The sequence below is a fragment of the Pimephales promelas genome, chromosome 7, assembly GCF_988280905.1.
Source record: "Pimephales promelas chromosome 7, fPimPro1.hap1.1, whole genome shotgun sequence".
In the NCBI taxonomy this organism is placed as follows: Eukaryota; Metazoa; Chordata; class Actinopteri; order Cypriniformes; family Leuciscidae; genus Pimephales; species Pimephales promelas.
Genome location: NC_142775.1, coordinates 19536438 through 19554031, shown reverse-complemented (window position 1 = coordinate 19554031; position 17594 = coordinate 19536438). Strand labels below are relative to the sequence as shown.

General features: G+C 39.9%; 2 protein-coding genes across 3 annotated transcripts in view; one reads left to right on the top strand and one right to left on the bottom strand.

Moving 5' to 3' along the window:
* Window positions 1-5168, top strand: part of itgbl1 (integrin, beta-like 1) — a 41301-nt gene extending 36133 nt beyond the window's left edge. Inside the window, exons 9-11 of the mRNA XM_039655474.2 lie at window positions 1155-1301; window positions 3086-3199; window positions 4590-5168. Of these exons, the coding sequence (XP_039511408.1) occupies window positions 1155-1301; window positions 3086-3199; window positions 4590-4678 (350 nt within the window). The 3' untranslated portion in view covers window positions 4679-5168. The remainder of the gene's footprint in view (window positions 1-1154; window positions 1302-3085; window positions 3200-4589) is intronic.
* A 3042-nt stretch (window positions 5169-8210) lies between these two features.
* The window catches only part of fgf14 (fibroblast growth factor 14), a 148628-nt gene continuing 139244 nt past the window's right edge, over window positions 8211-17594 (bottom strand). For both annotated transcript variants that reach the window (XM_039655476.2, XM_039655475.2), the window contains exons 4-5: window positions 10548-10746; window positions 8211-8476 (exon numbers count right to left, since the gene is read on the bottom strand). In XM_039655476.2, the coding sequence (XP_039511410.1) occupies window positions 8337-8476; window positions 10548-10746 (339 nt within the window). In that variant the 3' untranslated portion in view covers window positions 8211-8336. The remainder of the gene's footprint in view (window positions 8477-10547; window positions 10747-17594) is intronic.

The window sequence follows — 17594 nt, the reverse complement described above, 5'->3', positions numbered from 1 at the left end:
AAGCGTCAGTTGTATGACGTCTTGGAATGAGACTGTGCTGTTTTATCAAGTAATCACAAGTATGTAAATACTACAGATTTTCAACCCATTTCAAGCCTCCCTTTAAAAATTGGACATTAACAGCATCTCAAGTTCTGTTTACCACTGAGAAGCTCGGGAATATGTGTGTTATTAGTTAAATAACTATAAACATGTTGACAACTTACTAATGCTTTCAGGCTTGTTTAGCTACCATCACCTATGTATAGGCTACAGATGGATTTTAAACATTATCACGAGTACTGCTGTTCTTAATGCTGATACAAACATGACTGCAACTGTGATACTGTTAGTTCAATAAAGACAAAGTTCATATTGAGCAACTTAGATTATACACAATAATACTTACATACTGTCTATTTTTCTCAACCAATGAACATCCAAAGAAAGTGGAGTTTCAACAGACTGGAGTTCCAAAATGAATCTGGGGTTTTGAACAAATCTTCAGTGAATTAGTCAACAGCTCACTCGATTCGTTCCTGGACAATTCAGTGTTTATAAATGAACAACGAATAAATTGAATAAATTACAGAATTTCTCATTCTTAAAGACATTCACTTCTTGTCGCCACCAACAGGCATTATGATGTGACCAACAAAAATCATTGAAAATCCCTACCACTAATGCACAGACTGTGTGGAACTTGTCACAGACATCGCCGATTCACACAGCATCACAGACAATCTCTGTAATTATTACAAATGACTAGAGGTCACCAGGTAATTCTTATCCCGTGCTATGTATCAAGCTTAAATGAAGATCTAGGCTACGTATAAAAGTATTTTAGTACCAGTTAAAACAAGGGATTTGAATGAATTCAATTTAGACAGCTTGTTACAAATGTCGAAACCAAACATCAACCTCATCCAACGCAGTCCGAGAGGCTGAAGAATTTTTCATCCCACGGGGTCCATAAGTGAAAAGAGCCTTATAGCTCGCGCAACACCATTAGCCAGTCTGGAAACGAATCCCCCTGTTTGAACCAATTATATTTGCCTGGATCAATCAGACCGTTGCTTTGTTTTGGCAGATACAAATGGTGGTTTTCTTTGTTAAGGAGAGAAAGTCATTGTGTGTGCACGCGCACGTACATGTGCGCTGTGTGTCTCCCCTAGGCCACGGCTTCTGCTCGTGTGGCCGCTGTATCTGCAGTGATGGATGGTTTGGGAAGCACTGCCAGTTCCCCCGCAGCTGTGACATGACGGACGAGCAGAGCAAGAGCCTGTGCGAGACAGCAGACGGCATCATGTGCTCTGGAAAAGGTAGGAGGGACGATGCTTCAAGCGCCACCTTAAAAATCTCTTAAAAAGGAAAGTGGGTTCCCTCATTTGTTTGTTGGGAAACAAACGGAACAATTAAATTGATTCTTCACATATGCTTCTCTAATGAGGTGGATAGCACACACAACTATCAATTGTTATTTGGGGAGGGTTTGTGTCACATTTAGTTGATAGAGACGGAATGAGATTGCATCTTCATAGAGCTGTGGTATAGTGGTTAGAAATGAATGCTCTTTAAATTAAGCAAAAGGAAGCTGGAGCGCTGCTGGTGTCCCTTGTATCCTCTGGTGCTCTTGGAAGGGCTGAAAGTTCATAAAAATTGGGAAAAAATCCAAGTCCAGGCACTCAGGGTTACAAAAGTGAAAAAGGCCTTTATTTAACAATCGAGGGCTAAACCATTAAAAAACACCAACGCGTATCGGCCCACTGGCCTTCATCAGGGTGTTGGTAACCGCTGGTTACGTTGGTGTTGGTGGGCCGATACGCGTTGGTGTTTTTTAATGGTTTAGCCCTCGATTGTTAAATAAAGGCCTTTTCCACTTTTGTAACCCTGAGTGCCTGGACTTGGATTTTTTTCCAATTTTTATGCTCTTTAAATTAATTGAAACTAAAATGTCCTATAAGATTACAAAAGCACAACATGTCTGGAGCATGTGCACAAACCGCTAGACAATGATTCCCATGTATCTCTTCTATTTAAAGCTGATACAAAACATTTTTTTTAATCTTTTCTTTCAAGTCGAGTCAAAATTGAACAGTCTGACAGAACTATAAAGGGATAGTTCACTTTGAAAGTAATTTTTGATATGTTTTAGCTTACCTCAAGGGCATCCAAGATGTACGTGTCTTTGTTTCCACAGTATTTTCAATCTTGATATTTTTAGGTCAAACCGTTCTTGTCTGTCAGTCATATAATGCAGGTCTCTGGTCACCACCTCAAACAGCATGCACAGAGAAGTCCAAATTAAACATGATTTAATGACTAAATGTAAGTACACATTGATGGCCTAAGACTTTTGTTTAAGAAGGTTTGTGTGAGAAAACCAACAGTATTTATATCGTTTTTACCTCTTGTAACCACAGCCACGTCCAAGTGATCTGAGGGCGCAGAGAATGCTTGTCATAACAACATCAGCATTATTAAGAATGAAACATTGGAAGAATTAAATCTATTTTTACACAGTAAAGATTCATGGTGAATATGTGGGCTGCTTGTTCCTCCCAGTTGAATAATACTGAGGTATTGTAAATGACACAGGGATGTACTGTCTGAGGGTAAACTACATGGGATGAAATGTTCATTTCCAACTTTCTAACTTTTACCGTGTTAAATATTCATTTTTTTTAATGCACAGTCAAATTCCACAATACACAAAGTTTTAGTTTTGATTTTTTTTTCTCCGCAAATCAAATGTATAATCTGTAATAGTCCAAAACAAATAACTATTGGCTTATCGACATTTGCTTGAATTGTATTAATGTTGCAGCTGTATTATCGACCAATGCAGATTATTTCCAAATGGCCAAATATCAGCATATCGACTGGCCTAGCTTGTATATTGGTCTGTTGCTGACTCAGTAGAAACGTGAAACTGGACCTTGCAAACAACAGCTATTTCACACATTTAGAAAAACAATTTACCCTATTTAATTTCCAATTAGGAACCGTATCACAGCTTTAAGTGTTTTGTAATCACGTGAAATAATAAGGGAAGACTAATGCATCTCCAATGGTTGTGTTACTGAAGCCTAATTTGTTCTTGCAGGCTCTTGTCATTGTGGACGCTGTATCTGCTCACCACAGGAGTGGTACATTTCAGGGGAATTCTGCGAGTGCGACGACAGGGAGTGCGACAAACATGATGGCCTGGTTTGCACAGGTATGTGTTCAAATGCAGCACCGCTCCTCCAAACACCCACTCGTACGCTGACAAGATCTTTGTGACGGATATTGAGGTTCTCTGATGTGGCTGCTGTTTGATTAGACAGCTCTCTGCGACTCTTAGGCTGAGCCGTCCAATCAGCGGGCTCCTGCTGTGTTGTTCTCGTCCTGCTTTTCAATGGGAAAGATGCTCTGAAGAGAGCCGAGGTTTTCCTTTAAAGCCCTGAAGAGTTGACCAGTCATTGGTAATAAAAATCACAATGAATATTTGTTATTACATAGCTCAAGGGCTCGAGGATGCTTGGACTGCTGTTTAGAAACTGTTTACTTATTGGTCTAATGACTTCGTTATCATTTTCCGTGTCATTCAACCAATTATACAGTTCTTCGTGCAGAGATACGAAATTCATTACAAAACGAGATGAAAAACAATTGACAAAAGGAATGCATAAATGTGCCTGTTAAATGTCACTGATTAGCATATTAACGATTAGGGCATATGTCATAATTTCCATATTCATAAGGATTATTAAAACTATTTTCTCATGTTGCTCAGGGATAAACCTTCTTTTCTCTTTAGATGAAATGCAAACAATCAGCCAATTCTTTCCCTTACCTTGGGTAACAGTAATGCAATCAGCTTTTATAATTGTAATCATGCCAAAAATGTGCCTGCCAATTTCTAAATAATAATCTTCATGGCTTCTTCAGTAAGATCTTCTCATTACACCCACAATTGATGAGCGCTGTGGAAAATTCAATGTATTGGGGAAAGCCAAGGCTTAATTTCATGCACAGCAGATGCAAATTCCAACTGTTTGGGTATTGATACAAAATATAGCTCTCAAGCTTTCTTCTGAAAGAAAGCTGCTGTCACATACATTTTTTTCTAACGGCAAATGTAAACAACCTCACTTTAGCTGATTTACAAGTAGGCGATATCATTGACCCGGCCTATGTAGCGTTTTGTCGTGCAAATTAAGGGAATTCCTGATACACTTTTTTAAGTAGCTGTAGAAAATGTTAGACACGTCGGTACAGATCAATATGAGTTCGAGTAATACACTTAAGTGTATAATATACAAATTACACACTTGAATTATCTCAGTAAGCTTCCACAGATAATGATTTTTGTGTACACCAGATAACAATGTTTACTAAATGTTGAATAAAAAGGACTAATAATAACACTATGTAATCGTATACCAGTGCCGCCACATGGACTGAATCTGAACTGAATTGATGGGACCCCTGAGATAGTGGCTCCAAAACTTGGTTTTTCTTTGCACATTCCGCCAAGGGGGTGTGAAGAGAGAAAGCATGTTGAGACTTGGAGAGTGGTGATCTGGGTTTCTCAGTTCTGTCTCTTCTCTCAACTTCTGTTCCAGGGAACGGCGTGTGCAACTGCGGAAATTGTGACTGCTGGGACGGCTGGACAGGAAACGCCTGTGAAATCTGGGTTGGAGAAGAGTATTAACCCCTGGTGGAAACTTGAAGACTGTTTCTGTTATCAGTCAATACAAGAAAAGAGTGGCTATATCAACAGCAAACAAGGGAAAATTGATTTTTAGAAATCTGTGCAATATATCAGCCTTAATTTTCTTAAAGAGATGTGGTTTCAAATCCATTATCAGCATATAAAACAGCTATGGGAGATGACTTCTGTAATCCTCTATAGTTTTTCACATAACTATATAGTATATATATATATATATATATATATATATAAGTGAAAATGGTGTATAATAATGCTTACATAGACTATTGACTGACACTTAAGCTCATAAAAGGAGAAAAAATCCATGGAAATACATAAGATACATAAGATTATTTTATTATTATTCAGGTTTCTGTTTTTCAGAGCGCTGCTTGTGTGAAAATATTTGACCCTCTTGCAGTTTCATGTGACAAAACTCACAAGTTTTAAACAGCCTGATGCCAATAAATAAATGTAACCTGCTCTGAGATGTCATGAGAACGAAAAAGCTCTTTTTTGCAATCTGCATATGTAAACTATTAATAATTTTACTCTTGTATAAATCATATTATTTCCTGTCATATTTTTATTTATGATTTGCTGTGATATTTGGGGACTGTATGATAGTTAAATTTCATACTGTTCTTTCACTTAATGAAAATTTTGAACGAAATTGTGCCCGAGTTGAAGGTAAACAATACTGACATATTATTATAAATTAAAATAAGGATAAGGATGATACAATAACGTCAATATATATATATATATATATATATGTGTGCATTGCATAAATATCACATTGAATTGGTTGGAGAGATTTCAGTACCTTTATATAAATATTTTATTCAATATGTTGTATCTGTGTATACAACAAACACAAACTGTACAGTGCAGACAAACTCTTTGCATATATGTATGTAAAATTAGCAGAACATACCAACAGTCCATGATACACATAGCCTACGACATGCAGTTCATATATGCCACCCTCTTCCCATGCAACAGATGAAGTAACTGTCAAATTAATGTTCAAAACCAATCAACAGACAATGGAGACCTTCCTTCACCACTGAAAATCAGAAATACGGAGAAAACACAGAAATGATCAATTGTTCAGCGATTGCTCCTCATTACGATAAACGACATCACGCACGACCTGAATGGAACGAAACAAACACAGTCTTCTGAAAGAGGAGGAAACAAACGAACATACTAACAAAATGCACACGTACTCACCAGTCACTTACAAAAATAAATTTAACCTTCGTAAATCCAGTTCACTGGTCTGCAGGGCAGCTGTAGCCCAGCATGTAGAGCTCATTGGAGTGAGAGATTTGTTTGGTGTGGAAGTGGGACACCAGCCTCGAACTGATTTCAAATATGAAGCAACTTTTCCTGTATAGTGCTGCATCTCATTCTAGCATTAAATCGGCTTTGTACAGACAAATATCTATTGAGTCTAACTAATGTGCTTGAACATCTCCTAATATGAAACTAGCTCAAAATCCCAATAAATGAAAATATAGGTCTTCAAATGAAGTGTAGAATATATTTGTATTTAGCAGCATAGCCTCGGTCTACTTCATAACATTCTAAACGGTATTCATCATTCAAACTATGAAAACTTTTAAAGCAAGACAGGCTTTGTCAACTTGGCTGATAATTGACTAGTCGTTAAAATACTAAGTAGATGTGAGTAGATGACAATTTCAAACGCAAAGTGCAATAGTCTCAATCCAGAGTATGAGATAGCCTTATATAATCATGCCCATTCAGTGTAGCCCTACACCTCAAACTAGCTTTAGACACTTTTAGCTGTCCCATACTTTGGTCCTTAAGAAAACGCATGCAGGTGATTAGTAATAGGTACCCCGGTCTTGTACTAAATTAACAATTGTAATAAGTAAAGGACATCATTTGGAATCTCTTCAAATTTGAATCGAGACGATTAAAAAGTAGAGACAATTGTTCTTCGTGATGAACTCTAGTCACAGTGAGGACAAAAACTGAAGAGGACCACCGTCCTCCGAGTCATTGAAATTGTTCGGCTGGATTATCGTGTTTACGGACTTTGGTAACAATCAACTTTTATGTGTTTGTGGATTAAGTTGCTACTGAATCTGTGTGTGTGTGTGTGTGTGTCTGGGGCATGAGGCACCTTTAACCCAGCACAGACTGGGTACATGTTTTTGCATGCTGGGTTAGAGGTCATCACAGGCACATGATGAGCAGTACTGGACTCTGCATGCTGAGCTAGGAAAAACCCCTCTCATTTCAGAATCATAATATCTGGTAGTTAAAAATCTATTTATTTACTTATTTACGTCTCTCTCTCTTTTTTTTAAGATTTTTCTTTTATTTGTATACAGTGAAAACATCGTTATAGAAGCCATTTCTTGCACTGCGTCAGCGTTGCAAGAACAGAATGTAATACTAATCTTGCCCATGCCTTTGCTGAACAAAATGGGTTTGCAGCCAACAGTAATGGTGCTTACTTACATTGAGCTGTTTTACCGCACACGTCTGAAGTAGACTGTATTTTTCTAAGGCTGCCATTCTCGTCACATGTAATGTGCTCGCCAGAACTAGCCCATAGTTCAGAGAAGTCAGCATGTCAAAGAGGGGCCTTGACCAGAGGCCTACAAGGCCTATAGATATTCCTAGAGCCCACGCTCTAAATTAAGAGCAAAGAAAAGTGTAAATTCACCTAGTTACTGGGGTTGAAACCTGTCTGCACCATACTAGATAGTGATATGTACTCTATACACCTTCTCCAGCTCTTGTGTTTGACTGCAGCGGGCGTGGCTAATGCCCTCGCTGGCATTTGCTGTCGAAGTATACTTGTGTCCCTTTCTAGACATTACGAGAATGAGAAGACATGAGCGCTGAACCTTGGATAATGAGTTTGATTCTGTTTGGGAGGCTCCATCCACTTGATCAACGTCTCTTGACTATTTAAGTCGTGAAAGGATGGGTTTATGGAAAATCCATCATCGTGTTTGAATAACTACCAGAACGCATCGCACACTGCCCCAACAACAAATTTCGTAAGTAACCCACAAAAGGGAAAGATTTGGTTATTCGAGCTTTGAGTGGGGGACACCTAGAAAGAAAGAGACACAGGAGCATACTTTAAAAAAAAAAAAACAAGTTGTGGACTGCAGTCCATCTATGTATATTTTTACAGTATTACCCCAGAGTGTGGCTGGTGTTACTGCGTATATAGAAAATAGATCTGAAATGTACGGTCTCTGCTGCGACAGGGTTCAAGAAAAGGGTTATAACGGGCAACTGTTAGCAGGCAAAAGAACCGCCACTCAAGCGCCTGCGGTACACAATTTCATTCTCGTGGATTGTCTCGATTACAGAAAAAACATCGGCTTTATTGTATGTCAAAAGGCATTCCATTATCTGTTAGGGCATTCCATGGTGAAAGTTTAGCTGGTTTCTCCAGTTGCATCCTCCTAGTGCACAGCTGACCACTCTTCCGGAGCCAGTCCATTGTCGAATTAAATCGGAACAGTCAGAGGAGTGAAGGGGGAATGGAGGGAATGGCGAGGAGAGAGCAGAGGACGCCTGGATCTGATCCACAAACATGGAGAGTCTGACAAAAGGAGCACGTCTCTCGGGGGTTGAGCATGGCCGAGCTGGGATCTGGCTATGTGGTGGGCTTGGTTTCCTTGCTGACAGGTTTGCCTCCGTTCATGACGGCCGGCTCTGTGCTTTTACTGGGAGGCACGGCAGGTTTGGGCACTGTCTCCCCCACGTCATGCAATGATGGCTCTCGGTACATAGCGACTGCGAAAGACATTAGAGAAGGCAAGAGTCAGTCAGGCAACCACATCTATCTCTCTTATTGGAAAGGATTTTGGGGGCCGGCCAAGAATATGACTGAAATCTGTGAATAATTATGTGTGGAAAACTTTCTCCCAACTCGTTTTCATTTCGAAACCTGAAACTTGGCTAAAAAGACGACATTCATTAGGGCAAATCTAAAAGGCAATCGGTCATCAGAAAATGGTCTGATCCCTTGGGATGCATTTGAATGGGTTCACTGCTTCATGTCAGATCAAACTTACTGTATTATTTGCAATGCCGCTACACTGTGGGTTGCTGACTGGTGTTTAGGTGTTAGCGGAAAATGATGAACACACAACAGGATGAGAGACTGATTTAAAATGTGAGCATCTGTACACAGCAATAAAGCATCCCACAGGCAGGAACAGGCCACACATCATTACAAATTACACCTTAAACTGTACATAAAGCATCAATCTCACGCTAGCCAGACACATTTTACAGTGTGGCCATAAAAAAGCTGTAAGGAATATTGGGAAGGACAGGTTGTCCATGATTATGGTATGAAGGTGGGTCTTGGATATGTAGTGTTGTGAAATAATGTTTATTGAGTAATAAATCATTATGTAATAAGATAATGGAAATATAAAGCCAATGTTTCTGGTCTGAACCCTTATTATCAAGATAAATTGTTCATTTTACATCCTCATTTACCCAAAATCTGAAATTCGTCAGTTACTGGGACCTGAGCTTGCTTTGTACAGCGATGCTTTTCTAACACACATTTGAATATTTGAATATAAAAATTTGTTCATTTAATAGTTAGTATATGACTTCAGAAGACTTATATAAGGCAATACAACACACATGCCATTTTAAATAATGTTTATGCTATTTTTATGGTATTTTTTTGTCTTTTTAGGATTCACTTTAATGTAAAAGAGCAGTTTGGATATCCTGTTGTGTTCCACCAAAATCATACAGCATTTGAACATCAATAGGGTTTTTACCCACAACACAGCTAACATCATTGATAAGACCACTTTTGCTGATTAGTGTTTCTCAACTTATTTTACACATTTCTAAAGTCAGTGATTTCAAAAGTTTATTTTCACTTTATAGTGACAGCAAATTAATCAAAGCAGTTGTGTTTTCTATTGACTGCACCTCATATTCAGGTTATGCTAATCATAAGTTATTTCTTTTCATGTAGTTTTAAAATATTTCTGTAAGCTTTTATATATATGCCACAGAGTCGCAAACCAAATGTTCAAAAATGTTTGCTGCCACTAAATATATAATCAAGAATCTCATTTGTGAGAATTTCCTCCACATCAATTCAAACTTTGTATCTAAGGAAAGAATGGTGTACAGTAGATGTTCAATTCACAACTGGCATGCACGGCCCCACGAGAGCACAGATGGTGATGTTGGGTCTTCCCTTGGTTTTCTTGAACTGCTCACATTAGCCTAAACTCAGTCTGGCCTCTATCAAGAGACCACGATTCACTGTTAGTTAAACTGGCTCACATTTCATTTGAGACTGTCCCCTTGCTTCTCTTCTCACCTTTTCTACTCTACTCCTCTCTACTTAATCTCCTTTTGCTGTTTCCTCAACTCCTCTCCTACATGCACTCCTATTTCTCTTCCATCATCTGTCTTCCTCCTACACTAACTCTCTCATCTTTATCTTTTCTTTCCATTCTTTTTGTATTGTCCTCTACCTCCTCCATCTCTGTAGTTGCTTGTATTAAATGTTTTAAAAGCTTAAACCAAGGACTAGAGATTTTGTGAGTAGGGTTTTTTGTTTCACTAAAAATGATGTATGTTGTCAATTGTATGAACACAATGAAAATGAAAAGTGGTTTTTTTGGAAAAGCGTTCAGATGCCCGTGTTCCTTGTTTAGAACACCTTGACCTTAGTTTTAAAAAATGTGTAAAAACCAGTTGAGAAAAAATCTGTATAGACACCAGGCAAAAGCATATCTATCAAGGACTCATGCTCTTCATTACTGCTAGTGTCACAGTGACCTGGATGTTAACTGTTCTCTTTAAGGTTTTCAGAGCATACCTTCTAATGGCTTGGGCAGGAAGTGAGCAGCTGGTTTAGTTTTCTTCACCCGGTTCCCCTTCATGGCCTGGCCGTCTTTATTCAAGCCAAGGAACCATGCTCTCCCCGACTCCTGCTGCCTATACAGCATGGATGAGTAGATCACATAGTAGTTTTCAAACACAGACTCTTTAAACTTGCATTCCGGCGTAAACAGTTCCTGCAAGAAAGAAAGACAAAAAAGAGACAAAAAAGGGGTCACACGAGAGCTGTGGGAAATTTGTGTGGTATTTAGAAAAGATAATTTTGTCTTTTGTCTGCTGAAGCCCATGAATCTGACGTACAAATACACAAATCCTCACAAGTTGATATCACAAATAATAATTTATAATTTGAATAGTATATATAATGTGTATATATATAAATATATATATATATATATATATATATATATATATACATACTGTATAATGTTTCTAAATACTATTTCACAGAGTTGGGAAACCCTAATTTCTAACATATATATATAATGTTTCTAAATACTATTTCACCCTAATTTCTAACATTCAGATTTAAGACACATTAAGGTCCCTATTTATTTTGGCAGAGAGGGAAATCACAACAGCTCTGTGACATAAAGAACAGATTGTACTTCTGTACCTGACATACTTGTTTCCATTCATTCATTAAATATGGCGGCCACTCTGAATAACATTTATGAATATGTTAACAGACAATTGAACAAGTTTGTGGAGTTTTGGTTTGTGTAATCAACAGAATAAAAATAGCAAACCCTGGTATCAGAACACAGACTTCCCAGAATAACATTAAATGCCTGTACATTTTCCTATTACTCTTTCTGTATGCATGGTGATATGCCTGAGGTCTAATTTGTAGGCAGAGACTGCAGGTCTGTCTGCTGATACCTGAATGAGCATACAGACAAAATAATTGGCCCCAAGACAAAATGTGATATTCGCTCATGACAAATTAATCTCTACTTTCACCTTCACTCCAGGTGCCATGCTCAGCCAGGCTAAATCTATTATTTTGTTCAAATAGGTATCTCCCAGTAAAGTGACCCCTAGCCGCATGTCAGCCATTTTGACGGAATACATCCATCAGCTACTCAGTGACAGATCTATTATTAGGGGTGGGTAATATCGTTGTGGGTAATAGTATATTATTATACTATTAGCATATTATTATACTAATAATATAATTATTAATAATATACTTCGCCGAGGTCGTAAAAAAAACCTGCCTCTTATATTGTGTTTTTAGCCCTCAGAACTCCACCTATTCTAATATTTCGGGGTCTAAATTATATGGTAATGGGACGATGCCTAAGGCAGAGGAGACTCAAGCTAGCCATCTTTCCGCTGAGTCTGCTTCGTCCCTTAAGGCATCAGCTTTGCCCTCTAAGCCTCTCAGAAACACTTCGGCTTTGGTGGGCAAAGCTTATTTGGCAGCTGGTCAGGCGCATGTCTGCATACCATGTCAATATTGCAGACATACCAGGCAGATCTTTTAAAGGATGTGAGTGAGGAGGTTAGCTCTCATGTGGTTTGTGAACTACGTCAGGCTGCGGATTTACTGTATCTCTGCGTGCCACCACGGAGTCGGCCAAGCTAATGGGCCGTACTATGGCAGCCCTGGTGGCCACAGAGAGGCATTTGTGGTTAAATCTTTCTGGGTTGAAGGATAAGGAGAAAACTTTTCTTCTTGATGCTCCGCTCTGTGGTATGAGTATGAGTCCCCACCGTGAGAAAAAGGTGTCCACTGCATCAGACGGTGCCCGTTCTCTCTTGGTGCCCTCACGGGTCCCTTCTGCCAACCCCACTTTCGTGTCGGGGCGTACGAGTGCTTTCCCGTGGGACGCTTCGAGGAGGGGTATAGAGCAGTCAGACCAGTTGTTCCCTGCCGGTGCGCCGTAACAGGGCGCTGTGTCTGCAGCTCAAAATATTCCAGAAGCCAGCATCGAGATTCTGGTACCCTTAGTAGATTTTTGGCAGAGTGGAAAAGTCCAAAAGTATCTCAGTGGGTCCTGTGTTCAATAGAGAAAGGTTATGCCATTCAGTTCAGGTTTCGTCCTCCTCGATTCAGCAGGGTCCTGCCCACAGTGATAGGCCCCGAGCAGGCTCTGGAACGAGGTGAAAACCCTCCTAAAAAAGGAGACCATAGAACGGGTTCCCCTCCTCCCAGAGTGTCCCAAAGAGTCAGGGTTATCACAGACATTTCATTGTTTCATTGTTCCAAAGAAGGATGGGGGGGGGGGGGCGTGTATTTCCATATATCCATCCTTTCCGACAACACAGGAAGTTAAGGTTCGCTTTCAGGGGCGAAGCATACCAATATCATGTCTCTAGCATTATCTCCCCGCACGATCATGAAGTGCATGGACGCAGCGTTAGTTCCACTGCACCCCCAGAGCATTCATATCCTGAACTATATAGACAAATGGTTGATTCTAGCTCAATCGGAGGATCAGGCGGTCCGGCATTGAGATATTGTTCTAGCTCACATCAGGAAGTTGGGGTTGAGGCTGATTGTCAAGATCAGGGTGTTCTGGGTGTTATATGGGATTCGACGACGATGCAGGTGCGCCTGTCGCCTGCTCGTATCACTACAATTCGTGTGATTCGGCCGAGGTCACGCCTGTATGCTTTTCCCCCGATTGCTCTACACCCAGGTGTTCTGGAGAGGGTTCGCCGGGACGGGGTCAGTCTGTTATTGGTAGCCCCATTCTGGCCAGCCCGAGTATGGTTTGCGGACCTATCTCTCCTCGACAGCTCTCCTCCGGAGTTTCCGATCAGGAGGGACCTTCTCTCTCACGGTAGAGATCCACTTGTCCGACACGACAGTCGCGTGTTGTCGCGACGCCTCCCCACATTTGTACTTTGATGGGCGTTCCTCAAGTTTACTGATATGAGCGTGGTTTTGAGCCAGCGGCCAGTCTAGAACAGAGCCAGAGGACCTGCGAGAGAAGAGACTTCCCCCCGTCTCCATATGCTCTACTTCTATTGGATTTGCATAAATATGAGCATCGGCCAGCTTTTTGATGCACAGCATTTTTCTAAATGAAGCGCCGCCTTCCCAGAATGCTTTACGGGCTTGTCAAAGTTGCGTGACGTCACCCATCGGAATAAAGCGGAGCGCGACGCAACAGAAGTGCCGCACAGACAAGTGGATCCGCACCGTTAGGCGAGTGGGTTGATACTTCACCCCTGTCCAGAACCCTTTGAGTGGAATCTCTTTGGAGAGACACCCACTTATAACATGCTTTCTTCGTGGTACTTTGAGGCTGAAGCCTGTAGTCCACAAGAGGGTTCCATGGGATTTGGACATTGTTTTAGAGGGTCTCTTCGTAGCTCCTTTCAAGCTTATTCAGGAAGTTCCTTAAAAAAGTTCATCACTTTGAAGACTATATTTGTCCTCGCTATCTCGTCTCTCAAAAGGATTGGAGTCATTCAGGCTCTTTTGGTTTCTCCCTCGTGCCTGGAATTTTCGCCTGGTATGCTGAAAGCCTTTCTCCATCCCAGGCCGGGTTTTGTCCCTAAGGTTCCTACTAATGTGGCCAGACCTACAGTTCTGCAGGCCTTCTGTCCTCCCCTGTTTACGACATCAGATCAGGAATAGGCCTAAGTGAATTTACTCTGCCTGGTTAGGGCTTTATGTCCACAGAGCTTCCCTGTGGAGGAAATCTGAACAGTTGCTCGTTTGCTTCAGGTCACCCAGGAAGGGGTGTCCTGCATCTAAACAGAGAATGAGCAAGTGGGTCGTCGAGGCCATCTCACTTGCTTACGAGTCGGTTGGTCAGCCTTTGCCTTTGGCTGTTCGGGCTCATTCTACTAGGAGTATAGCGGCATCCAAAGTCTTATTGTCAGGAGTTTCTCTCCTTGATTAAGTGTTCAAGATCTTTATTTGTCCCCGAGGGGCGATTAGTTTTGCAACAGTAGCCAAATAAATTAACATGCATTACACGACAACATCAACAACAGTTAAAAATTAAAAAGTTAAAAACATTTAACATTTAAATACAAGTATTGTCAATGTGCATACAGACATTACCTATTCTTTACAGAGTTAAGCAGAGAGATCGCAGAGGGAACAAAGGAGAATTTAAATCTATTAGTTTTGGCTGGTGGCTGGCTAAAGCGAGAACCAGAAGGCAGCAACTTAAATTCTACGTACAAGGGATGAGAACTATCAGACATGATAGATTCAGCCTTTTTAAGTACGTGTCTATTGTATAGTTCAGATAGTTTTGTCTGATGAATCCCGATGATTTTACTGCTAACTTTATGCTCAATTTCTAAAGTGTTTTTCCGCTTGATGTTTGTAATGTGGCAGATTGGTCCTCACTGCTTTTGTCAGGTTCTATAACCTAGATCTTAGCTCCACTCCTGGGGCGCAGGTGCTCTCAGCTGGATGTGCCTCTTGATTCACACAGTCGGTCACTTGCTCTTATGGCGATGTGGGTATAAGCGTTCCCACAGCGTTTGACACAGCTCGAGTTTCTGAAAAGGAATGCCTCAGTCACATATGTAACCCTAGTTCCCTGAAGGGAACGAGATGCTGCACGTCGTTGCCATACTCCTGGCATTCCCGTGATTGACTTGCTTCAGACCTTTCAGAAGCTTGTGATTTTGGGGTGCTTTATAGTTTCCTGGTCGATGACGTCACCCGCCTAGCGTTTTCAGCTGGCTAAAAACGCTTTGGTGGACACATGGCCTAAATGTAACAACTTTAGTGTTGCATCACCTGACTAACATGTAATTTATTTAGGCCACAAAATAAACTTAATTTTGTAAACTAACCTACACAAAAAGCATTTTCAAATGCTTTCTCCAGCACTTTATATAATTACACAAAAAATAAACAGTTCACCCTTTTTGCACATTATAACATCCGTCAAAAAATTGTTTGCCTGTCAGTTGGAATATTAGAAATGAAAACATCGATATACTGTAACACATGGAAATCACTCACTTCACGGAATACTTTCCGGCTAAGAAATAAATAATTATTACCATAAGATCCATCTGTTTTTGAATCCACATCGTTTGAATATCACAACATCGATGTCTTTCAAAAAATAACGTGCACAATTCATAGTAGAATTTATCATGTGTTGGTTTTGATGGACATTTTCATTCATTCATTCATTCATTCATTCATTCAGCACTTTTACACAACAGGTCAACAACAAAGTGCTGTACAAGAATGGAGACATAAAAAACATACAAAAACACAGACATTTACGTCACAGTTAAAAGACAATAAAATAAATAGCTCAACTAGAAAGCCCACAAGAACAGCTACTATACCTTGTTAAATGCTAAATCTAGAAGATATTCCTTTAGCTTTTGTTTAAAGACAGTTAATATAGGTTCTAATCTGATAGAAATGGGTAGGTCATTCCAGAGTTTTGGAGCAATCGCTGCAAAAGCTTGATCTCCGCTTCTCCGTTTGGTTCTACAAGTCGTCAAAACCAGCTGGTTAGCTGACCTTAAAGACCGTTTTGGTTCATATTCTTAATCAGATTGGCTAAATACAGTGGAGCCATACCATGATATGATTTATAGACAAAACATAAAATTTTAAAATGTACTCTATGGTCAATCGGTAGCCATTTTAAAGTGCTCAAAACTGGGGTGATATGGTCTCTCTTAAGAGAACCTGTCAAGAGTCTCGCAGCTGCATTTTGGACCAATTGTAAGCAATTGATCAATGATTTATTTATGATGACGTATAGTGAGTTACAATAGTCTAGTCTTGTAAATATAAAAGCAAGAATGAGTTTTTCGAGATCACGCATGGTTAGAAATGGTTTCACCTTTGCTGATAATCTCAAATGATAAAAACAAGACTTAACCACAGAATAAATCTGTCTCTCAAACTTGAGATCACTATCAAACAAAACCCCTAAATTTCAAACTAATGGCTTACAGAAAGGGAATAGATCACCCAGATCAACAAAATTATTTGAAACTCCAAACCACACAACTTCATTTAAAAAAAAAAAAAAATTAAGGATAGCCATGATTTAATGTCATGTAAGCAGTCCCACAACAATTCTATTTGGTTTTTGCTATTCTGTTTCAGAGGGAGATACATTTGCATATCATCTGCATAAAAGTGAAAAGGGATTCCATGTTTCCTGAGAATTGACCCAAGTGGTTGGTAACAAATGCAATGAGAACAAAATTGGGCCAAGGATGGACCCCTGTGGAACCCCACTGAGCATGGGTGCGGGTTGTGAGTGCGCTTCACCAATATTTACAGATAGAAAAAAGCCAACAAGGCATCAAAGACGCTTGCAGATGCGTCGCCGAGCCCAGAAAAATATCTAGCATGCTAGATATCTAGAGCTGTCGCACGACTCAACCTCATGTGATGTCAATCAGCCAATCAGAGCAAGACATGTGTTGAGGTCACTGGGTACATCTTTTTTTTCTTTTTGCGTTTTCTCAGAGCAAATTATCACGCAAACAGTTTGCAGCACTAAGTTTCTATCTGACGACCATATTCGCGTGTTGTGTTCTTCGTCTTCTTTGCTATTGGCACGTGTGCTGTTTCGCGTCATTTCCGATTAGTTTTATCGTGTGATTTTTCCTGACAAAACGTGATTTGAAGACAAGATAGAATCGTTGGGTGACAGAGTTGTTATAAACTCGTGTAGTGTGTTATCTCCTGTTGCGGATCAATCACGTTGTGTCGTGTGGTGTAAACAGCTCAACAACTTGAGCACTCCTGATTTCAGAGAACAAGTCATGTAGTGTGAACCACACAGTTCAGCCCGACATTTTTAAAATCATGTAGTGTGAACTAGGCTTTAGTTGTTTAAAATATTACAGCAATTATCAAAGTTAGATCAAAATGTTGCTTAAACTTGTTTTAATTATTTTTTACATTAAATAACCCCTTAAAAAGATTTTGACTCATATACCATCCTGACTGATTTAAGGATTTTAAAATATTGCTGTGTATGGTCGTCTTCAAAATGACTTTATTTAGCCAGTGAAAGCCATTCATCTTCTCTGTATGATCCATTATTTGGTGTCA